Here is a 25,610-nt window from a genome sequence, read left to right on the forward strand (position 1 = left end):
AATCCCCACCGGGCTTCCAGCACCCCAGCCTGCAGGGCCTCCCTGAGGAAAGATAATCAAGGTGTAGCCAATCTATCTGTGTCAAGCCCTTCAAACTGGAGTTAGCTAATCTCATGAGAAGCAGAGACAGGTTTTCTGGTCAGCCAGAGCAGGGAATGAGGACAACACAGAAGTCTGCTGGTCTGTGTTATTTTGCGTGGGTTCGTACTGCTGGGCTGCAGTTTCTAGGCTACTAAGCTGCAGGAAAGGATGGGGGCAGAGTGTTGGCTGGTTTGGGGTTTATACTTGAAGACAAACCCTGCAAATGAATCAGAAACTACAATGAGCTTGGTTAGTTGCTTCACCTGGGCCACCTGTGAGCTTCCTTTCCTGATGCTCCCTAGCCTCTGTTTGCCAGAAGCTGGGAATGGGCGACAGGGGATGGATCACTTGATAATTACCTTTTCTGTTCATTCCCTCTGGAGCACCTGGCTTGGCCACTGTCCTAGTAAACACCATAATGATAGTATCTGACCATTCAGGATAGGCAACAATGAAAGGTCATGTTGATTGGGAAGCAAACAGCATAAAGAGTAGAGCAGAAAACATTTAGCCAAGAATTTTTGTTTTCCTTATAGGTAGAAAAAAATACAAAATACAATTACAACAATGGGTTTCTATTATTGCACTTTGCAATAAAAGCTACACTTTAAAAGAAAAGCCACCTGGATTATATCTGTAATATACACACACACATACACATCCCATGATGTGCACCAGGCATTACTGCATATCTACAACATTTCCTCCATTGCTCCATTAACCAGGCTTTTGGAGCAGAACAGGGCTGCAATGGTCGGGTTAAGCCATGTAATTACATGATCAAGATTAAAATTCAACATAAAAACTGTTTAAAATGCCATAAACAGCCTCTGCTGAGCAGCTTTCTAGCATCTCTCCAGCCCAAAAGACACACCAGGAACATTCTCTGTGGACTCTCAGTTACTCAAAATCTCTCCCCCTCTCTGGTTCCTGCGCAAATCCCTTTGAACAACAGACACAGGGTAGGAAGTGAGGTTCTGAAACACACCTCAGTACCTGGGGCTGAGTATGCCAACCAGAAACAGTTTGAGCCCAGGTGTTGCAGTGCTGTAGATCATGTTATTTAGTTTGCTGTATTCTGAGACTCTGTTAGAAAGCAAAGCCATAACTTTCCAAGGGTAACAACTTGGCAGATGGTCTTTAATTTCCTACATAAGGAGATACTTGGCTATTCAATTATATGTTCATGGGGAAGGAGAAAAACTAGAAGATAAAATGATGACAGGCCAGGCTGCTAAAGAATATGGGTGGATGGTTTGGCTACTTATATGTAGTTGCAGCATGTAGGGTGTCCCCTCAACCATCTTGCTACTCCACTCTTATAAACCACATGACCAACAAGACAGTTCAGAATCCTGCTTCTGCCATTTAAGTGAGGTGAATTTACATGACTTGTTCCTTTTGCAAATTCACACATGAGCGACACTCCCTTCCTGCCCTGCTGAGCTCGTATAAATGGAGCTGTTTGCACTGCATAGTGCCCTGGTCAGTATTGGCGGCTGAGAACTTTCACAATGATCTCCCACACTCAGCTTCTCTGGATACTAGTTTTTTGGATTCAGGGTAAGAAAAAACAATAGACCCAGCTTTAATGAACAGCAGCAGCAGAGACAATGCGAATATATTCTATTTGTTGCAACAGATATGTTATTTTATTTGTTTCTATTTAATAACCTATAAAGTTAAAAATGTATTCAATATAAAGCTATAACTCTGATTAATATATCACAAGTTCCTGTATTTTCTTTTTACATCTAGACTCCACTGGGCAGAAAGTGCTGACCCAGACTCCAGAATCTCTATCGGTCTCTCCAGGAGACACAGTCACTATCAAATGCAGAGCCAGTGAAAGTGTTAGCAGTTACCTAGCTTGGTACCAACAGAAATCCGGACAAGCTCCTAAGCTCCTTATCTATGGTGCTACCACCCGTCCCTCTGGGATCCCAGACCGGTTCACAGGCAGTGGGTCTGGGACTGATTTCACTCTCGCAATCAGCAGGGTTGAAGCTGAAGATGCTGGACATTATTACTGCCAACAAGGCTACACCCCTCTCACAGTGATACAGACCAATACAAAAACCTCCCTGAGCGAGGGCACAGTCCTGAGCGTTTGTCACAGCTGCATGTGCAACACCAGCTTCACAGATTTCAGAACAAACAAGAAAGAGGAAGTTAATTACACAACTCTCTGCCACTACTCCCACTGTGATTTCTAGTCTGGACACAGAGGGCGAAGAGAAAACCTAACTCCACATGGCTCTTTTAAGCAAAGGCTAGTGACAGAGGCAGAGTGACCCTTTTACAACAGAAATTGCACGGGGAGGAACGGGAATAGCACTGTTTGTGCAGTACCTTGATCCATGGCTGGAGTCCCCAGGAGGCACGACAGGAATACAAATAATGATAGTGATTAAGAAATACGGGGCAGTTTTTTCCGAAGAAATCATCTCCCATTTAGGCACAAAATAAATATTCCACATTGCTCAGCAGGTTGGATGTCGAGGTCTGTTGGAAGCCTGTCCATACCTGTGTCAATAGGAGTGGCTGGGTAGCCCATATTTAGGTGCCCAAATGCGAGCTGAGCTTTTTTGGAAATCTGCTTCTTTGAGCCTGAGCCGAGGCCTAGAGACATTAACCGAGTGTTGCCACTGATGTCAATGGGTGTTAGACCCTTCAGGCATGTCCCCAAGCTGCAGCTTCCCCCATAGGTGCTCGAACTGGGGGAGCTGGGATGCTGCCGCGTCCCCTGGCTTGGAGTGGTTCTATCATATACAGGGCTTATAGTTTGGTTCAATGGCTCCCCCCACTATACAAATTGTTCCAGCGCCCCTGGCCTCCCCCAGCTTAGTGGCAGTGGGTCTGGGAGTAATTTCCCACTCACAGTAAGCGCTGTTGAAGCAGTCAGTGCTGGAAATCATTTAATGTTAGCAAGGCTGTGACTGGCCACTGTCACAGTGATACAAACCAACACAATAACTGCCCTGTTCTCCATGGAGCGCTTTGGGCTCACCACTGTATGTGTCACAGCCAGGTGTCCAGCCATTGTCACCTTCATGGCAAATCAAAACAGGAAGGTCACTGACTGATTCCGCAATTGAAAAGAGTGAGAAAGCATGACATGCTCTCCGGACGGTGTCACTGCTCAATGGGAACAAGGGCAAAGTAAAGTCCTACAGCAGCCTGGCCTGCTGTGTGTGTAGATACAGCTGTCAGAGTCAGAGTCTAATGCCAGAAGGGACCACCAGGCCCTCCAGTCTGACACCCACCCAGCACCCACACACTAAGCTAACAACCAAATGAGATCGAAGTATTATAGCCCACAGCGGAGTATTACAGCTGAGCTGTTTGTAAGAATTTCCCACACACGTCCTACTGCTGGGCCAACTCCTCAGATCCTTCCTTCCCCGGCATTTACGAGAGCTAGTCACATTATTCATGGGGAATATTATTTTTTGCAAATTTGGGGTAAAATTCTCCCAGGCACAAGGCAGCATAACCAGCATTTTCAGGGCTTAAGCGAAGCTTTAATGGTTCATAGGCCTTGGGCTGGACCCCAGCTCAGGGGGAATTTCACCCAGAGCCTGTTCATTTATTCCTGTGCTGGCTTTTGTGAGTTTTTCATTGTTCCTGAGTCTTTTCCAAATGATTTCTGCAGACAGGTTTTAGCCTATGGATCATACAAAACGGTTCCCCTGCACTACATTTTTTGTGGTGAGTGGTCATGTGAATCATGGGGTATTTTCTCTGCTTGCTGTACAGATGGCTGTATCCTTCAAATAGGAGATTAGTGAATAGCAAGTGGTGATCAGCCCCTGAGGAATAAGGCACTTACATGAGCCAATTTTCATGCTAAAAGTCTATGAAACTTTCAGGATTTGTGAACATTTCCATGAACACCCAGGACCTATCCAGATTTTCACATGCAACTGATGAGATGACTCCAGAAATTACAGCCAACCCAATTTGCTGCTTTTAGATTTGACTTACAGTTTACATTATTCAGGTTTTTACTCAGTCCTCATTCAGGCAAACTCCCATTCTCCAAAACGGACTCATGATTTGGCCCATTATTCAGTTATTTATATAGAACTTTATAGCCAAGTTCCTGCCCCCAGGGAACTAATCCAGGGGCTACTGTCCTGCCTGCATTATTCATTTTTATTTTTAATACATTAAAAATCAATGTTTTATTTCACCTGCCACGGAATTTCCACCGGCCCAGAATCCACGGATCTGCCTCAGAATTCAGGTCCACCTTACCATGGAGTAAAGAGGGCTCTATGCAGATGACTCAGGGAGGAGAAAATAAGACTCATTTATACAAACTGACTTTTTAACTGTAAATGTCACTTTCCTTAAAGAATCTTTTCAAGCGTGTTTCCTTTTACATTCAGTGAGAAATGTCTCCACATCCCCACTATGGAGCCTGAACACAGGCCTCAATTAGGGCCAGATTCTGACAAACTGGCTGATGTTGAGCTATTCTTTGAACAGTCCCAATGATTTCAGTAGGACTGTTTGAGGAGTAGGACCCTGTTCAGGACAAGTAAATCAGAATCCGCCCTCATGGTAAATGTAATACCACAGACATCAGTGCTTTCAAGCACCCAAATCCAGCTAATGGGCCACACAGAGGGGAAGTTTGCATATTTATATTTATTTTGCATATCCAGGCATTTCCCTGTAATTCAGAGGGGTTATAACGGCTCCATGTCACAGATCATGGTGCATTGAGCAGCAGCTGTCAGTCCGGAGCTCTCAAGATGAGGTCACACGCTCTGCTCCTCTGTGTGCTAGTTTTCTTTATGAAGGGTAAGTGTATTAGATTAGAATCATAGAAAAATGTATATAGAGATGGACAATAAGCTATAGAATATCATCAGAACAAAAATGAGGAATGATTTATCAAATAGATGTCAATTCTTATTTATATGCTCTGTCTATATAAACAGCAGAATTGAAATGGTTTCATATTAAATGAAATCCTGGATGATAACAATGCTCTGACAATTTAAATCCTTGCACTATCATGTACTAATACAGAAACATGAATTTATGCTTTAATCTCACATACAGATGCCAGTGGGCAGATTGTGCTGACTCAGAGTCCAGAATCCCTGTTGGTGTCTCCCGGAGACAGAGTCACCATCAACTGCAAAGCCAGTGCCAATGCTTATAGCTTTATGGCCTGGTACCAACAGAAATCAGGACAAGCTCCTAAGCTCCTTATCCGCAGCGCTTCCACCCGTCCCTCTGGGGTCCCAGACCGGTTCAGCGGCAGTGGCTCTGGCACTGATTTCACATTCACAATCAGCCGGGTTGAAGCAGATGATGCTGGAGATTATTATTGTCAGCAGTATGCCAGCTCCCCTCTCACACAGTGATACAGACCAGCACAAAAACCTCCCTGTTCTGTTAAGTTTCAGACTCTCACTCAATGTTTCAGCTGCTTCCTGTGCAGCATCCTTAGATCATTGCCTCTGCTGCCCTGCAGTGGGGTGGCTGAGTGAGACTTCAGTCACCTCCCTCCACACTGAAGAACTTCCAGTTCCTTCAGGAGCTCACACCAGGGGTTCACACTCTTTACTCAGCAATTGCTCCCCAACAACTAACATGGATTTGCTCTTATGAGTTGCATCCAACTTCCTACTGACAGCAGGTTACAATCCAAACACCGTTCTACTGAGCTGACAAAATGGAGGGAGAACTACACCTCGGCTTTGTAAAGCAGCCACACTGGAAAACTGCAACAGTCTAATCCAAAAAAACCTGTGCTCGGAGTAAAAGCCACTATCTGATCCAGCCCCTTCAGGTCAGTTAGTTGTGCTCATTAAAACATGTTTGGTATCTGGAATCATCCAATCATCTGTTCCTCTTGCTTCGGCATCATACTAGTGGACTAGAGTCCAACAGTTCAGAGAAGAGAGCTAGAACCTCAGTTCTTTTTTGAGTTCTACATAAAAGTGCAGCACGTTTGATACAATTGATGGTAAAAATATTAAAGCGGTGCAGGGAAGTAAGATGGGCTCTTTTCTAAGGGCCAATAACAACATTTGATTCCAGAACTGAGTCCATACACTTTCAAATGCCCTGGTATGCCCATAAAGTGGGCATTGCAGAGACAGCTGCAGGGAAAACAAGGAGAGAAAAATGAAAGGAGGAAGACAGGGAGTGTCAGCTTTAAATTGCACCCTGGATGTAGAGACAGAGCAGCTGATTTAAAGACTCCACAGAAGTGACATTCTAATCTGAACATACCCAGGTGGATTTACTGTCCAGATCCCAGCTGGTGCAAATCAGCAGAGCTCTACTGAGTGCAGTGGACTTTCACTGACCTAAATCAACGGGTCTGGCCCTGTGTATTCATGAACAGTGACTCTCTTTGGAGCATCATTTCCTTCCAGCATCCAAAGGTCTCTCACCAGTCAAACACAGAGTAACCCAGTTCACAAAATGTCTACCTGTAACAATATCCCATGTACTTACCATTTCTTTTAGCTGACTTTTCTTGTAAACCCCACTAACGAAGTTGCAGGCAATCTTCACACTGAGCACGCCAGCAGAAGCAGCTGAAAAACCCATTTTCCACAGCTGTGTGTGTAATTCATTCAACAGAGTGGGGATCTAATCACATCATTTAAAAAAATTAAGCAACCACCTGGCTCAGAGAACGTGTTTTTGATCTCATGTCATACAGACATCCCCCAAATAATCCCTGCCCCATGGCCAGCACCACCATGTCAGGTAAGAACACACATCATTGTGGTGATATCTGATTATGGGCTCTTCAGGAATCTAGGAGATCCCCAATATGGGATCCCAGGGTGATGGCATGGCCTAGTGGTTAATGCCAGAACGGAGAGTCAGGAGAACTGTGGTTCCCCGGCCTGGTCTCACACTGATTCACTAACGTTGGGCAAGAGACACTTCTACATGCCTTGGTTTTTCATCTATAAAAAACAGATATGTTAAATTTCCTCCCTCGTTAGAAGACTTAATTAGTTGATGTTTATAAAGCATTTTTGAAATTATAGTACACGGTGCAAGGGATTATTAAATGAAATGCATTTTTTTTGCTTCCTACATATAGAACATTAATGGAAATATTCTACAGAGTTTATTGCCCTTGCGCTAAACCAGATCCATCACTACCACTATTCAAAATTGGATTGGACAGAGCACTGGAGACCATGCAAAGGCATAGAAGAGGCTAGAACTCCTACTGGGATTTTCTGCCTTCCACTCCTATGATTCTATTATTATGGGGCTGCTGGTGGGAGCTGAATGTTTTCATGTGTACAGAGTCTTATTATGTACACATTAATGAATGGACTTGGCTGTTTGTATAAAGGAGCCCTCTGATTAGAAACATGCCAAGCTACATCTAAAAGTAGCTGCTCCTGAAGCATTTAGGGTTAGAACAGTGTGATTTGCTCTCTTTCCTAAGAACTGCTCCAGTCCCTCTTTTGCAGTAATGTCCATGGCACTGAAGCTGTGAGGGATTCAAACTTCACAGAGAGGGAGCAAAAGAGAGCACATTGTCCTTGTCTCTGGCCAAGGTGAATGGACCTTCTCCAAGGTTCTTTCTCTCTTCTGTTGGTGAAAAAAAAATGTGGGTCAGTAAAGGGTCCATATGGCGAGTCATTGGGGATGCCTGTCCTACCCACCCCTGGTCAACAACACCCTCATTGTGACTAATCATTTTCACTATGTAACTGACAACAAACAAATCACACAATTAGCAGGGTTCCACTCCATGACAGTAGAAGAGACAGCTGAGATCACGATGGATTCCCAAGGATTTGGTGACCCCTACAGGTGTTCATTCAGAAGAAGTGAGTTTTTTACCTACAAAAGCTTATGCCTAAATAAATCTGTTATTCTTTAAGGCGCCACCTGACTCCTTGTTGTTTTTAGTAAGATCTGCAGTAACCCATCCTCGCCATTCCTATAGTCAGCCACAGCATGGTTTGGGTTTGCTGTGTTGTGGGTTGGTTGGGGCTATTTTTAGGGCATAGTAGGGAATAAATCCCCACTAGTCTTTCAGCACCCCAGCTGGGAAGGCCTCCCTGAGGAAAGATAATCAAGGTGTGGCCAGTCTATCTGTATAAAGCCCTTCAAACTGGAGTTAGCTATTCCCATGGGAAGCAGAGACAAGTTTTCTGGTCAGCCAGAGCAAGGAATAATGGCAACAGAGAAGTCTCCGGGAATGGGCAACAGGGGATAGATCACTTGAAATTTACCTTTTCTGTGCATTCCCTCTGGGGCACCTGGCATTGGCCACTGTTAGAGGCAGGATACTGGGTTAGATGGACCTCTGGTCTGACCCAGTGTGGCCGTTCTTATGCTCAGACCCTGGCTTGGCCACAGTCCTAGTAAGCACCATAATGATGGTATTTGACCTTTCAGAATAGGCGGCAAGAAAAGGTCATGTTGCTTAGGGAGCAAACAGCAAAAAGACCAGAGCGGAAAACATTTAGCCAACTTCAGTTCAGCTCATTAAAACATGTTTGGTATCTGGAATCATCCAAACATCTGTTATTCCTGCTTTGGCATCAAACTAGTGGACTAGAGTCCAACAGTTCAGAGAAGAGAGCTAGAACCTGTTCTTTTTTGAATTCTACATAAAAGTGCAGCACGTTTGATACAATTGATGGTAAAAATATTAAAGCAGTGCAGGGAAGTAAGACGGGCTCCTTCCTAAGGGAACACACATCATTGTGGTGATAGCTGATTATGGGCTATTCAGGAATCCAGGGGATCCCCAAAATGGGATCCCAGGGAGATGGCATGGTCTGGTGGTTAATGAAAGAACTGAGAGTCAGGAGAACTGGGATCTAACCCCAGCCTGGTCTCTAACTCACTCACTAACTTCGGCCAAGACACGACTTCTACATGCCTTGCTTTTCCATCTTTAAAAAAAAAACAGATATATACATTTTCCTCCCTTGTTAGAAGACTTGATTAGTTGACGTTTTTAAAGCATTTTTGAAATTTTAGTACACGGTGCAAAGGCTTATTAAATGAAATACAACTTTTTATTTTATTTTATTTCTTCTTACATATGAAATCATAACAATAACGTACTTCAACCCATTAATGGAGATATTCAACAGAGTTTACTGCCCTAGAGCTAAACCAGATGCATCACTACCACTATTCAAAATTGGATGGGACAGAGCACTGGAGACCATGCAAAGACATAGAAGAGGTTAAATTTTCTACTGGAAATTTCTACCTTTTACTTCTATGATTTTACTATCCTGGGGCTGCTGGGGGGGAGCTGAATGTTTTGATGTGTACAATGTCTTTAATAACATGTACACATTAATGAATGAACTTGGCTGTTTGGAGGACCCATCTGATTAGAAACACGCCAAGCTACATCTAAAAGGACTTTCATGTCCTTTCCTAGGATGGTGGTGTAATTTTTCTGGGTTGTCAATGGCTTTGCTTCTCTTAAAACAGACACCCATGGGAGTGGATGATCTAAGGAAAGGAATATTTCCAGACTCTAGCTTGGCCTCTTTGCATTTTCACACCCCAGTGCCATTTCCTCACTGCTCTGAGCAGGAATTATAACTCTACCAGGTTGCATTTTACATTTCACTTCAGGCTCTGAGCTTCTTGTCACCCAGAAGAGTCAAGATGATTTCACACACACGGCTTTTCTCAATGATGGGTTTTTTTGTGTCTGTGTGTGTTTTTTGTGTGTGTTCAGGGTAAGAACAAACAAAAAGATGCAAATTTAAAAAAGCTTTGGTGGTTTATCTGGTATGGGATGCCATTCCTAGTATGTTTAGTTCCTAATACATTTAATCATGTGAAAATGTACATTTTAAAAATGTTGTGGCATCCACCGAATTTTCTTTCTGTTTCTAGACACCAGTGCAGAGATTCTGATGAAAGTCTCCAGTGCCCCATCAGTCGGGATAGGAGAAAGCATTGCTATCAGTTGCACGTCCCATTCTGGGATTACCGATGACATAGTCTGGTACCATCAGAAATCTGGAAAAGCTCCAAAACCCATTATCTAGGAAGCTTCTTCTCAGCCTCGTGGTGTCTCAGCCCAGTTCAGTGGCAGTGAATCTGGCACTGATTTCACATTCACCATCAGCAGTGTTGAAGCTGAAGATGCTGGAGATTATTAGTTTTAGCAACATAACTGCTATCCTCCCACAGCAATGCAGGCTAGTACAAACACCTCCCCATCCTTTGCATGGTGGCTTGTTCCGGCCAGCTGTTCTACACTCATTCTGTGTAGGCCTCTCTACACCTGGAGGGCCCCTGTAGCTGTTGTATCATATTCCCAGTTCAGTTCTGTATGTGCAAGAAATGAAGCAACTTCTATCAACCCTTTAGTTTTGCAGCCCATTTCTGCTGATTATGTATATTCCCCCATATCTATGATTTCAGTATTGATTGATTTGCTTATATATAAAAAGATTTACATACAAAATCTAAAATGATGAAGTTAGAGTCCACTTTGCTTAATAATCAGTCTATAGCACAGCCAGATTATATTGGAAATTTTTAGAGCCATTATAATGCTGCCTGATTTTGCTGAATCAGACAATCTGGGGTTAGAAATATGATATAGTTACTGACACATCCCTGTTCTACGGGGCTCACATCATCCCACCCCTCCCACCCTGTCAGCTCTGCTGTTGAAATAAGGGGACAAGGCTGGGCCAGGCTGAACGTGAAGTGCTCTTCAAAGGGGCTCCCCTGTGGCTCTTCTAACACAGATTCATCTTACCCTTCAGAGGGGATTCAGCGGGACTGAGACCTCACACACAAACATAAAAGAATATACAAGGGTTAGGGCAAGATAGCTCCAGACACTTCCTGGCCCAAATTAAGAGACCCCATTTGAAAACAACAGGGCCTCGGTTAGACTCCCAAATTGCACATTTGTGTGCTTGTAGCAACACATGGAAACATAAATTCCCCTTTCCATGAGCCTAAATTCAAATCAAGAATCAAACTCTGGCATTTGGACTAACACAGCTCCGCGGTGGAAAATTGCCCCACAGTATCAATTGCATATTGAAATGTACAACTAGAGAACTAAAAGGGGAAACATGCATCACTATAAAGATGACTGTACAATACTGCACTCTGTGGGGGAATGCACCAATATTTGCTTGGGCAGTCCTTTGATGAGTTAAACTGTGAGGAATTCTGGCACCAGAACCAGCCACTAGATGGTACTAGAAAGACGGGACTGCAGGAACAGAGATTTCAGTCAATCAAAGGGTAGAGTTAGTCTGACATTAACTCAGCAGGATAATATTAAATTAACGGTGTCTGGTGAGAAAAGAAGCTGCTGCTGAAGCATTTGGGGTTGGAACAGTGTGATTTGCTCTCTTTAATAATAACTGCTCCAGTTCCTCTTTTGCAGTAATGTCCATGGCACTGAAGCTGTGAGGGATTCAAACTTCACAGCGAGAGAGCAAAAGAAAGCACATTGTTCTTGTCTCTGGCCAAGGTGAATGGACCTTCTCCAAGATTCTTTCTCTCTGTACAGCATGGGGAGAAGGTGACCAACCCTCTGTGGAGAAAGAAGTGGTTCGGGACTATTTAGAAAAACTGGACGTGCACAAGTCCATGGGACCGGATGCGCTGCATCCGAGGGTGCTAAAGGAGTTGGCGGGTGAGATTGCAGAGCCATTAGCCATTATTTTTGAAAACTCATGGCGATCGGGGGAGGTCCCAGATGACTGGAAAAAGGCTAATGTAGTGCCCATCTTTAAAAAAGAGAAGAAGGAGGATCCGGGGAACTACAGGCCAGTCAGCCTCACCTCAGTCCCTGGAAAAATCATGGAGCAGGTCCTCAAGGAATCAATTATGAAACATTTAGAGGAGAGGAAAGTGATCAGGAACAGTCAGCATGGATTCACGAAGGGGAAGTCGTGCCTGACTAACCTAATTGCCTTCTATGATGAGATAACTGGCTCTGTGGATGAGGGGAAAGCAGTGGATGTGTTATTCCTTGACTTTAGCAAAGCTTTTGATACGGTCTCCCACAGTATTCTTGCCGCCAAGTTAAAGAAGTATGGGCTGGATGAATGGACTGTAAGGTGGATAGAAAGCTGGCTAGATCGTCGGGCTCAATGGGTAGTGATCAATGGCTCCATGTCTAGTTGGCAGCTGGTTTCAAGCGGAGTGCCCCAAGGGTCGGTCCTGGGGCCGGTTTTGTTTAATATCTTTATTAATGATCTGGAGGATGGTGTGGACTGCACTGTCAGCAAGTTTGCAGATGACACTAAACTAGGAGGCGTGGTAGATACACTAGAGGGTAGGGATCGGATACAGAGGGACCTAGACAAATTAGAAGATTGGGCCGAAAAAAACCTGATGAGGTTCAACAAGGACAAGTGCAGAGTCCTGCACTTAGGACGGAAGAATCCCATGCACTGCTACAGACTAGGGACCGAATGGCTAGGTAGCAGTTCTGCAGAAAAGGACCTAGGGGTCACAGTGGACGAGAAGCTGGATATGAGTCAACAGTGTGCTCTTGTTGCCAAGAAGGCTAACGGCATTTTGGGCTGTATAAGTAGGGGCATTGCCAGCAGATCGAGGGACGTGATCGTTCCCCTTTATTCGACATTGGTGAGGCCTCATCTGGAATACTGTGTCCAGTTTTGGGCCCCACACTACAAGAAGGAAGTGGAAAAATTGGAAAGAGTCCAGCGGAGGGCAACAAAAATGATTAGGGGTCTGGAGCACATGACTTATGAGGAGAGGCTGAGGGAACTGGGATTGTTTAGTCTCCAGAAGAGAAGAATGAGGGGGGATTTGATAGCAGCCTTCAACTACCTGAAGGGGGGTTCCAAAGAAGATGGAGCTCGGCTGTTCTCAGTGGTGGCAGACGACAGAACAAGGAGCAATGGTCTCAAGTTGCAGTGGGGGAGGTCCAGGTTGGATATCAGGAAAAACTATTTCACTAGGAGGGTGGTGAAACACTGGAATGCGTTACCTAGGGAGGTGGTGGAGTCTCCTTCCTTGGAGGTTTTTAAGGCCCGGCTTGACAAAGCCCTGGCTGGGATGATTTAGCTGGGAATTGGTCCTGCTTTGAGCAGGGGGTTGGACTAGATGACGTCTTGAGGTCCCTTCCAACTCTGATATTCTATGATTCTATGATTCTATGATTCTTCTGTTGGTGAAAAAAAAGTGTGGGTCAGGAAAGGGCCCATATGGCCAGTCTTTGGGGATGCCTGTCCCACACACCCTGCTCAATAACACCCTCATTGTGACTAATCATTTTCGCTATGTAACTGTCAACAAACAAACCACACAATTATCAGTAAAAACTTTGATCCCTTATTGACGAGACATAGCTTCCGTGGTGGCATGCATGCAATTTTCCCTTTAAACAATCAATTAGGGTTGCCTGATTCAAAGCAGAGAGTTAGATCCCAGCCCCTGCATCAACACATTTTCTGTAGGGATTTTCTTATAACTGAACCCACTCAGCACAGCTGCAGAGCCACACACCCACTCACACTAAATAAGCCAACACTATTCCCCGAATAGGGAGATCTTAGTCTAACAGAGCAATTTCAGAAGTGAATATACCATCCGATGGGACAACAGGTGTGGAGCTGCGTAACAGCCGAGGCAGGACATGTGATAGAATCGCTCTCACTGGATCACAGGATAGTTGTGCCATATTGCTACAACATCTCTGCCTAACAATGAAAAGGTAGGAGACTGGGAGGCACTTGGAGGGCGAGAATTATTTGGTGAAGCCAAGTGAACTCTGTAGGTACTTGACCACAAAGCAGGATCCCCTGTTATTAATCCCCTGCCAGCCAGGCAGAACTGTAGGAAAGAGACCTTTGTTAAACACGCTGACTGCCCAGTGTTACATGCAGAGGCTAGTTTGTCCCTTAGCAGCCTTTCCTCTGTTTGCTTTCCCAAACCCTGATCTCATTAAAAAGCCCCTGTCTCCAGTTCCTCTCATCATACAACAATTAGGAACTCTGCTGAACATATATAGGTGAGGAAACCACCACACAGCGGAGAAGCGAGCACCTGGCTCACATCACATCCTGTGAACTTGGGTCTCTCCCTGTCAAACTCCAGTCCTTGTGCCATGGCCAGCCCCGCCATGTCGGGTGGCCACAGGATACATTTTGTGGCTCTCTACCCATGCGCTCTCAGAGTCAGCCATTATACATTCGTAATTAAGAGTCTCCCTCGAGTTCCCAAGAGCGCACAAATGGAAACCCAGGAGAGGAGTATATCATGTGGCTAATGGAACACTGTGAGTCAAAAGAGCTGGGTTCTAATCCTGGCTCTACTACTGGCCAATAGGGGGTGGGTCACTAAACCTCTGTGCCTCACACTTTTTCATCTGCGTAATACTGATACTAGTAATTCCACAATGACCCTTGGGTTGAAGAGGAAAGATATTCATTGACAGAGATTACATTTTTAAAAGGGGGGGGGGAGGAAGAGATAGGAGAAGAGGGATTGTCAAATCCAAATTGACTAGCACCAAGACTATTCAATCCAACCTGGATCGAATGTGAATGCATCTGATATAGAGCCTGATTATCAGAGGGCAACTATGATAGAGGTCTATAAAATCATGACTGGTGTGGAGAAAGTGAATAGGGAAGTGTTATTTACCCCTTCACATAATACAAGAACCAGGGATCACCCAAAGAAATGAATAGGCAGCAGGTTTAAAACAAACATAAGGAAGCACTTCATCCCTCAACCCACAGCAACCTGTGGAACTCATTGCCAGGGCCAAAACTATAACTGGGTTCAAAAAAGAATGAGTTAAGTTCATGGAGGACAGGTTCAACAATGGCTATTAGCCAAGATGGGGTCAGGGATGAAACTCCATGCTCTGTGTGTCCCGAAGCCTCTGACTGTCAGATGCTGGGACTGAATGACAGCAGATAGATAATTTGATAATTGCTCTGTTCTGTTCATAGCCACTGAAGCATCTGGCATTGGTCACTGTCGGAAGACAAGATACTGGGCTGGATGGACTGTTGGTCTGACCCCATATGGCCGTTCTTATGTAGGTGTCAAGCACCTACAGCTTATATTCACTTGTACAAGTATAAATGAGGCCCAAGCGAGTGCTCTTTGGCTAACAGACACGCCGTGGAGGTGATGTTGTGAATACTCTGATGGGAAGGCCAGACATTGGGAATCACTGCTTTGTCTAAGGAGGACAAGGTGCCTTTCAAGGGCTTGAAATCAGTGACATCCAGAGTGTGTTCAGATGACCAGGGCTGAAATGAAGGCTCATCTCCAGACACTGGTGGCACATCCAGAGTGGATATTTAGGGGAGACATGTCAGATCTGCTCAAATATACGTAAGATCTGCAAAGACATTTGTATATCTAGCATCTGAATCGAGGTAAAAAACACACATCATCATTGTAACGTAGAAGAGCAGCAGGAAATAAGACAAATATGAAGATTTCACATCTCTGGGCTGAAACTAAAAGTGCAGTAAATTTGCATGCATTTTACATAGGGATGAGGTGTCCTCCCTGCTCTGCTGAACACATATAAACATTTCATTTTCCACGACTCACTTATGCATAAGCTTTTCCAACCACGGTCAGGCAAGATGATCGCACGCACGCCCCTTCTCTGGCTGCTGGTTCTCTGGATTCAGGGTAAGAAATCAATCAATAAAAACAGTAAAATGTGAAACATCATTGTGACAGAAGATAAGAAATGCTGCCATTCAGACTTATTTAATTAATATTCTAGTGTTGTATTTACGATAAATTCACCCTGGAGAATTGAAACTGTGTTTCAGCGTTTGAACACTTGTCATCTCCAGCATTGTCTCATTGTTCATTCCCTTCCCACCTTTTCTCTTTATCCAGACTCCTCTGGGCAAACTGTGATGACTCAGTCCCCGGAATCTCTGGCAGTGCCAGTGGGAGGGAGAGTCTCTATCAACTGCAAAGCCAGTACGAGCATTAGCAATAACTTACACTGGTACCAACAGAAACCTGGACAAGCTCCCAAACTTCTTATCGCCTACGCTAGCACCCTCCAGTCGGGGGTCCCAGCCCGGTTCAGCGGCAGTGGATCTGGCACTGATTTCACATTCACAATCAGCAGCGTAGAAGCAGAAGATGCTGGAGATTATTACTGTCAGCAAGGTTATAGCTCACCTCGCACAGTGATACAGACCAGTACAAAAACCTCTCTGCAGCACACATTGCAGTTACTGCTTCCTGCAGATACAACTGTCTAGTTTTCACATGTTCTGTCAAACGTGAAAGAGGGTAACATTTTCCATCTGTGAACATACAGTGAATAAGAGAACACTGAAAGACCAAAAGTGTTTGAATAATCACATAACTACTAGAATATACACAGAGGCCTGAGACTCACTACAGTTTTCTCTGCTTTATTCCCAATCTTGAATCCTAGTGCGGCGGACACACTTACTTGTGTTCCAATACAAATCATTCCAAACAGCTGTTACGCCTTCTATCGCTCAGCCTAGAATGTTTACATCCTATAGCAAACTGACTTAATTCCGTTACAGAGAGCCGATCAGAAACAGGAATTCTCATATTGGGAGAAATTCCAAATTTGGAGAAGGTGGAGGGGGGCTTGTTGTGAATCAGCATGACAATTTGAAATTTCAAAATTTCCTGTGATATGAAAATTTCCAAAAGCAACGTTTCATTTTGATTTAAACTTCATCTACTTGACCTTTATGCTATAAATATAAAATACAATATATCAAAACGATTACAAAACTAAAACACTTGTACCACATTCAAAGGAAATTATTAATATTAATCACTGTGATCATTTTCCCCTGAACATTTCAGCATAATTGATGTCTTCCCAGAGGATGTTTAGATTTTGTCAAATCTACATTTTCTGAAGTAAAGCTGTCCCATCAGAAAAAATTCAACCTGCTCTATTTTTATAAATATATTTCTAAAATGGCCTGGGTATCTCCTTTCATTGGAATAGATCCTCAATTAAATCCCACTGGGAAAGTCTCAGTCATTATTAATCTAGGAAAACTGGACTAATTTAGGAATTTGTAAATGGCTGTGTTAAGATCAGGTGCCTGTTTGCCGAGTATCCAGGTTCTCAAAGGCCTGTGCGGGAACAAATCCCCGAATGCACACGAACCCCGAGACATAAGCAGTTAATAGGCACACACAGGATTTTCAACAGGATTGGGGTGGGGCAGAGGCTGGTTGTGGATGCACCAGAGACGCACTGTGCCCCAATGGACAGGGTAGGGGGGTGGCCACACCGCTGGGTGCTCACCACCTGTTCCAGAATAGAAAAGGGCACACACACGCTCAGACTGGGCCTGGCTAGCACAAGCCGGCAGGAGCTGATGGAGGAGGTGTTCAGTCAGCTTCCTGGGGGCTGCTGGGCTGGCCACACCCACCCAATACAGGCAGCAGCTGGCAGGGTGGGATAAACAAGGCTGAAGGGAGAGAGGTCTGGAGATTCCCCTGCTCTATTCACACAACCCCCTGCGGCTCTCAGGCTTGGGCACCTTCCAGGTGACAGAGGTCAAGGGAATGGGGCACTGACGCAATGGGCAGTGATGGAGCCTGGCACACTGATGCCACTTTTCAACTGTTCAGTGCTGTGCATACACCCAATATCTGAGCATGCTCACACCTTGGGTGTGCTCTTCCCAGACCTCATTTTCATCCTGCCTGTGTTCACCCTTCAAGCCTTCTAGAAGAGCCGTCCTTCTGGAGGTGCAAAATGCCTACAGCCACTGGTGCCGCTGCAGAGACGTACGGAGCCCCTGGTAGTGCTGCTTCCTTAAAAACCTGGCCCTTAAATAAAAGGAAAAAGTGTTGGGAAATGAATAAATTCAAACAAACTCAGCTGATTGGATTTAAACCCCCACACAACGACTGACTGATTTTAGCTCTTCTTAGTCGTGTTTCAATCTGCAGCCCTCCTGGTTACTCATCATTAATCAAACAGCTGTTCTTACCCCCCTGCTTGGAAAGCGAACTCTGGCTGCTTTACCATCTGAACCATGCAAATATGTTAGAGTTAATGCAGCCAATGACAGCCTGAAACCATCAATGGGATCCCTCAAAGCTCCTCCCTGGCATTAACATCTGATCATTTACATAATTGGGCTCTTTTTGCATATTCACACATGGCTGATGGTCCCTCACTCAGCTGCCGAACACATAAATGATTCCATTTCCACTACGTGCCTGACTGAGGAGCATTTCCTACCACACAGAAGCAAGATGAGCTCCAAGACTCCCCTTCTCTGGCTGCTGCTTTTCTGGATTCAGGGTAAGAAACAGACAATGTTCAAAAAGTTAATAAGGAATGAGACAAACCATCCGAAACGGCAGTGGTTTGTTTGTTGAAATACTAGTTCCTGGGTACTTTCTAGTTCACTTCTACTCTTGAGTTTACAAGCCTTATAATGTCTCACTTATCCAACCCTGCCAATTTTTATTTCTCTCTCCAGGTTCCAGTGGGCAGATTGTCATGACTCAGACACCAGAATCTCTCTCAGTGTCTGTGGGAGAGACCGTCACTATCAAATGCAAAGCCAGTACAAGCATTAGCTACTACATCGCTTGGTACCAACAGAAATCTGGACAGGCTCCCAAGCTTCTTATCTATTACGCCAGCAACCGTCCCACTGGCATCCCAGACTGGTTCAGTGGCAGTGGGTCGGGCACTGACTACACATTCACAATCAGCAGGGTTGAAGCTGATGATGCTGGAGATTATTACTGTCAGCAGTATAACTTCCCTCTCACAGTGATACAGACCAGCACAAAAACCTCCCTGCTCTATGAAGTGTGCAGTGTAATAGACACTAGTACACCACAGTCAAGTAGCACCACAGTCAAGTTTTCAGATGTTCTGCCAAAAGACAACTAGAAGGAAAATTTCTCATATCCACTTAAATAATCTAAAATTCTAGCACTGTATTGCCATCCTGAGAGCTTAGCTATGCAGGGAAGTTGGTTATAGCAAGAGCTGAGGGTCATTGGTGAAATCTCACAATGGTATTTCTAATTCGTTCCATCATTTTTAGAAATCCAACCTTCTTGGTGAATTGTCTGGATTTATGATGCTTGGAATTTAGGTAATGACAACATTCCTGTAATGGATTTTATCCTAAATTTCCAATATATATTCTCTGCATTAGCGCCATCTTATTTTTTTATATATATATTTATAAAAACAAACATAGAAATTCCCAGATAGGTTGTTGAGAAGTACTGACAACCTTAATTCTAAGAGTAACAACATTACAAGAATGTTGTACTTATCCCAAAACCAAGCATTGGAAAACCGGGTAATTCAGAATGAATTACACTGACACTTTAAAAAATACCCTAAACGCTTTAAAGTAAAAAAAAAAAAAGTACTGCTAAGGTACCCAAACAACCTACACACACACACACACACACTCACACACACACTCTCTCTTTCTCTGTAAAAATGTCTCACATGAGCATTAACACAAACCCCAAGAGAATGCCACTGTACAACCGTACTAATGATATGCAGATAGGTAATATCTACCTTATGTCTTCATTTTATGTTATTTAAAATAATAGATTTTTTAAGACCAGAAGGGACCATCATGATGATCTCGTCTGATCTCCTGAATAACACCGGCTACAGAACCTACCTAATATGTTCTTTTACTTGTACACCAAAGAAGTCAGAATACACCAGCCAGTTTGCATCACCAGAGCAGCCAAAATATCCTGGTAACCCTAGCCCTTGGTTTGTAACTGACATTGGTTCAGGAGGCTGTTAGTGAGTCGGGGGCTGTATGAAAGAGGCAGAGAGAGCCCAATTCTGCAGTCTCACCATCTGTGCTCCTGAAAGATTTCATGGCTGCATACCAGCGTGAGCCTCAGTGTTTGAAAGGTTCCCCGTGGTGTTGCTTCCTCAACTGTACTGCGCAGTGCAGTTGCACTCCTGGGGGACCTGATCCAAGAGTGCCAGGGAACGTCTGTAGGATGGGTAGGGCCCTACCAAATTCACAGTCCATTTTGGTCAATTTCATGGTCATGGGATTTTAAAAACCGTAAATGTGATGATTTTGGCTATTTAAATCTGAAATTTCACGGTGTTGTAATTGTAGGGGTCCTGACCCAAAAAGGGGTTGTCACAAGGTTAGTGTAGGGGGGTTGCAAAACTTCTACCCTTACTTCTGCGCTGCTACTGGTGGCGGTGCTGCCTTCAGAGCTGGGCAGCTGGAGAGTGGCAGCGCAGAATTAAGGGTGGCATGGTACGGTATTGCAACCTTACTTCTGTATTGCTGTCTGCAGAGCTGGGCCTTCAGCCAGCAGCCGCCCCTCTCCGGCTGCCCTGTTCTGAAGGCAACAGCGCAGAAGTAAGAGTGGCATGGTATGGTGTTGCCACCCTTACTTCTGCACTGCTGCTGGTGGGGCTCTGCCTTCAGAGCTGGGCATCTGGCCAACAACTGCCGCTCTCTGACCACCCAGCTCCGAAGGCAGTGCAGAAGTAAGGGTGACAATACCGTGACGACCATACAATAGCCTTGCGACCCCCCCATAGCCCTCTTTTGGGTCAGGACTCCCAGTTTGAGAAAGGCTAGTCTCCCCCATGAAATCTGTATAGTATAGGGTAAAATTACACAAAAGACAAGATTTCACAGTCCGTGACACATTTTTCATGGCCGAGAATTTGGTAGGGCCCTAACGATGGTCTTGACTCAAAGCATAAAACTAGTCACTGGGTGATCTGGGTTCCCCATGTAACAAGTGAGGAACTGAGACACAGGGAGACTATAGCAGAGCCAGGAACTCAACATTTATCTCCTAACCACCGATCCAGTACTTTAATAACAAGCCTGTCCTGCCTTAATAAGGCTCATGTGCTATCTATACACTATACGGGTAACCTGGTATAGGATGAGATAATACCTCAGGTTACAGTGATCACACAGAGGATACAATGCCGAATCAACCTGAACTTTGGCCGCGGTGTAAATATCACCGGGCCTGGCCGTACTGCCATAGTCTGAAAGGCCTCATGTTTGAAAACTGGCTCCACAACATCAAGCACAGCTTGAAACATGTGACTGGGGGGCAGAAAGGGGACACAGATACGAGAAGGGAAAGAAGCATCAGGCCGTGTAGCACCACACTCCCTGGGAACGCTACAACATCTGCTTGTGCAGGCTGTTCATGCCCTAAATTCTGTGGTCAACTCTTCCATTGGCCAGTAGGTGGCAGTATTATGACACAACATTGCAGAGATGAAGATTTCATGCCAAACAGGCCATTTGCACTCCAGATTCACTGGTACAAACTAGTTAAAAAGGAATACATGTTTGATTAAGGTTACCATATTTAAACATTAAAAAAGAGGACACCCCACGGGGGGTTTTACCCACGAAAGCTTATACCCAAATAAATCCGTTAGTCTTTAAGGTGCCACCATACTCCTTGTTGTTTTTGTAGATACAGACTAACACGGCTACCTCCTGATCTTTTCACTGTTATCTTTGGCTTCTCTCACCTTACTCTCCTATTGTAATTTCCAAATATTCACTTGTTGCATATGGTAATTAAATAGACCTAAACCTGCAAACCTTTACACACACACATCGCATCATTCACAGCACTTCTCCCATTGATGTCAATGGAATTGCTCACATCAGTAAAGTTACGTATGTCTGCAGGGGTTGGCAGGATCAGATCCTTAGTGTGTAAACTCCTCAGGGCAGGGACTGTGTTTTCCTCTCTGGTTGTACAGCACCAAGCACAATGGGTCCTGACTGGAGCCACTGGATGGCGCTGTCTGTAATATAAGCATGACATTTTAAAAAAATAGTAAATGAGAGTGAGGCAGAGAGATATAAAACTTTCATGCCAAACAAAAACACCTTTCAGCCACAGATTGCAAAGCTCTCAATAAACTTAAGAAATGGCTGCAACATCACCAGGCATCCTCGTCTGGGGGGAAGTCAGCATTCATTAGAGTGCAAAGCAACCGTTCAAAACAGAAAGAGAACCTTTATCAAGATGAAACTATGTGTGGAGCTAGGGGGTCACTGTTCTCAGCTGTGACTTTACCAGAACACTGGAGCTCAGATTTTTAAGGCTATTTAGGTGTGGTTCCTCTCAATTTTCCAATATCTAACTGACTTAAGTTCCTCATTTTCAGACATGATTTTGGCACTTAGATCCAGATCCGCAAAGCTATTTACACAGCTAACTCCCACTGAAATCAAAGGGAGTTAAGCATTTTTATGGCATAGTGGGACTCAAGAACACAAATCTCTTACAGAGTCACTGGAGGGGGACAAAGATCCACACTCTCTAGTGAGGTCTACACTCTATCCTGCTTTCTCCAAAGGAAGGGCCCACACAAGCCAGTTTGCACAGATCTGTACTGGGAGCACGGCCACAAAGCAGCAGCTTCACAAGGAATTAGTCAGTTCTTCTGAGCCGCTTGACAAGCAGGGGGAATGCAGCTGCTGTTCTGCTCCTGAAGAGGGCGCTGCATACACCCTCCCTTCTACAGCTGGCCATCTCTATGGCTGGTGCAGTCACTTCTGGGCTGGTTAGCGGTGCTAGCTCCAGACATCCCTTGGGTTTGTGTGAGTGCAAGGACTGCAATGTGTCTAGCCCCTGTATGGGAGGGCTCCTAGCACACCCCCATCCTTGCACACCCAGGCACCAGTAACATCTGTCCCGAAGGAAGGGCCTTACAGTAAATAGAATCTAGACTGGACATCAGCCCAACCAGGGCCGGCTCTAGGCACCAGTGCTCCAAGCATGTGCTTGGGGCGGCACTTTCCAAGGGGCGGCATTCCGGCTCCTTTTTTTTTTTTATTTTCCTTGGGGCTCAAAAAGCCGGGAGCCGACCCTGAGCGGAGGTGAGCTGCGGTGGTGGGGGGCGCGGTGAGGGCCGCAGGAAGTAACCCTGGCGGGAGGGGGCAGAGGAACCTCTTCCCCTCTCCCCCGCTCACCTCCGCCTGCTCCCCCGAGCCCGCCCCCGCTCCACTTATCCCCCCTCCCTCCCAGGCAAGCCTGGGAGGGAGGGATAGGAGGGGAAATGCGGTGCGCCCGGGGAAGGATGCGGGGCCGGTGATTTGGGGAAGGACTTGGAATGGGGCGGGTAAGGGGAGGAGTTGGTGTGGGGCTGGGGGGGGGAGGGCGTGGGAAAGTTTTTTATGCTTGAGGCAGCAAAAAACTTGGAGCCGGCCCTGAGCCCAACTGTCTCCTCGGACAAGGACACTGGGGAGAATCCATGAATATTTTCATGGAAGAGAGAATAACGCAAATGTAAATTGAGGTAAACAGATACGAAAAATGCTGTAAAAATGGCTGGGAAGATTTTAACCGCTAAAATTCCAGGTCACATGCAATATTTCTAGTGCCCTCTCCATAGAGCACCTACTGTTATTCCATTTATTAAACCTCCAGTCTTGCATTTTTACCTCATACATCGCTATCACCAGGTTACAGAGACCAACACTACACAAAAGTAACAGGAAATGCCCCGTAACTAAAACATGGCACATTTATATGAACAGGTGATTTGCATGTTCACTCAGGAAGGACGTTCCCTGGCTGGGCTGCTGAGAGTTCATAAATGGTCCCGTTTGCACTGCCTGGTGAGCTGTTCAGCATTCCCCACGGAGACCTGGCAAGATGCTCTCCCAGGCCCAGCTTCTCTGGATACTAGTGCTTTGGATTCAGGGTGAGCATTTTATCAACAGGGAACAGACTTCATAGGCAACAAAATGCAAGTTGGATTTAAAATAATACTATGTTACTTATTTAGCAAACTAGTGTTAAATAAATTATTCAATTAAAAGTGTATTTAAATATCCAGTTTTAATTACTTTTAAAGATGTGCCATGATTGCCTGAATTTTCTTTCCATATCTAGACTCCTATGGCCAAATTGTTCTGACTCAGACTCCAGAATCCCTGGCAGTGTCGCCTGGAGAGAGAGTCACCATCAACTGCAAAGCCGGTACCAGCATTAGCAACTACTTAGGCTGGTACCAACAGAAACCAGGACAAGCGCCTAAGCTCCTTATCTATGATTCTACCAACCGTGTCTCTGGGATCCCAGACCGGTTCAGCGGCAGTGGGTCTGGGACTGATTTCACTCTCACAATCAGCAGCGTTGAAGCTGAAGATGCTGGAGATTATTACTGTCAGCAACGCCAGAGCTACCCTATCACGGTGATACAGACCATTACAAAAACCTCCCTGTGCACAGAGAGAGCTGATGCTTATCATTTGTTACAGCTGTGACCAAAAGGGTGAATTTTATGATTTCATGCAAATAAAACACAGGAAGTAACTCAAAATACACCTGACACTTTTATAGCAGCAATGATCCCAGAGTCATAAACAAACAAAGTACAGGGATCAGTTCACCCTCCACTGAAACCCAGCTCCACGGGGGTGGAAGGAGTAACACCAGATACTTGAATGCAAAGTATCAGGGGGTAGCCGTGTTAGTCTGTATCTACAAAAACAACAAGGAGTCTGGTGGCACCTTAAAGACTAACAGATTTATTTGGGCATAATCTTTCGTGAGTAAAAACCTAAGAAGTGAGGTTTTTACTCACGAAAGCTTATGTCCAAATAAATCTGTTAGTCTTTAAGGTGCCACCAGACTCCTTGTTGTTTGAATGCAAAGTTCACTGTACACCTTTAGAACTTCCAGTATAGTTTCATTGGGCCGCATGTATATTCTTCCACAACACTGGTACTAATCCTGAGCCCTGCTATTGCAAAACTTGCTTGGGGTGTCTGAAGACCCCAAGTGATCCTGACTCTAGTTTGGTATCTAATCCAAAAGACCAGCCCCTGCAGTGCAGCCCCCTCATAACACAGGAGACTGTGGATTCAGTACAGACTCAGAGGGATGGACGCCTCCTAATAAACCATCAGCACCATTTCCATTTTCCCAGACAGTCTCCCATTCATTTACTTACCAGACCCATCCCTGGTCCAGCTAGGACAGCACATGGTACTAGAACCTGTAACTGCATGGCCAGAGCAGGGAGCTAAGCCCAGCCAGCGATGCGGGAAAGGAACCACTTCAACCAGGACAGGTGGTTCGTGGAGTCAAAGCAGGACAGACCCTTAAAACTAGGACTTTGTTACAGCTGTGTGAACAAAGTTTACGTAGGTTACAGTCTAGGGCTACCATATGTCCGGATTTCCCCGGACATGTCCGACTTTTCGGTCTATAAATAGCCGTCCAGGGGGGATTTTTAAAAATCTAAAAATGTCTGGGATTTCCCACCGGTCGGCTATTTATAGACAGAAAAGCGGCAGCCAAGCGCCGCTGGGTACCCAAAGCCCCTTCCCGGCTCCCCCCATCCCCTGCAGCCTTACCACGCTGTCCGGCCCAGCAGCTGTCTTCCCCCTCCTCCCCTCTCCTGAACGCTCCGCCCCCTTACTCCTCCCCCTCCCCTGCTTCCTGCAAATCAGATCTTCGAGGGAAGTCTGAGAACAAGCAGGGGCAAACGGGAGGCAGCAGCAGGT

The 25,610-nt window shown here is 45.1% G+C and overlaps 1 protein-coding gene and 1 gene segment (V, D, J or C); both read left to right on the plus strand.

Annotated features, from left to right (window-relative positions):
- Positions 1–4,834: 4,834 nt before the first annotated feature.
- Positions 4,835–5,465, plus strand: LOC128837920 (immunoglobulin kappa variable 3-20-like). The segment is given in 2 exon segments: positions 4,835–4,893; positions 5,158–5,465. Coding segments are annotated over 2 exon segments (357 nt in total).
- Positions 5,466–18,333: 12,868 nt separating this feature from the next.
- Positions 18,334–24,365, plus strand: LOC128837966 (uncharacterized). Its single transcript, XM_054029671.1, has 4 exons — positions 18,334–18,382; positions 18,564–18,910; positions 23,728–23,800; positions 23,992–24,365. The coding sequence occupies exons 1-4, from the start codon at positions 18,334–18,336 to the stop codon at positions 24,363–24,365; spliced, it is 843 nt and encodes a 280-aa protein (XP_053885646.1).
- The last annotated feature ends 1,245 nt before the right edge of the window (positions 24,366–25,610 follow it).

The sequence above is a fragment of the Malaclemys terrapin genome, chromosome 5 (genome assembly GCF_027887155.1).
Source record: "Malaclemys terrapin pileata isolate rMalTer1 chromosome 5, rMalTer1.hap1, whole genome shotgun sequence".
In the NCBI taxonomy this organism is placed as follows: Eukaryota; Metazoa; Chordata; order Testudines; family Emydidae; genus Malaclemys; species Malaclemys terrapin.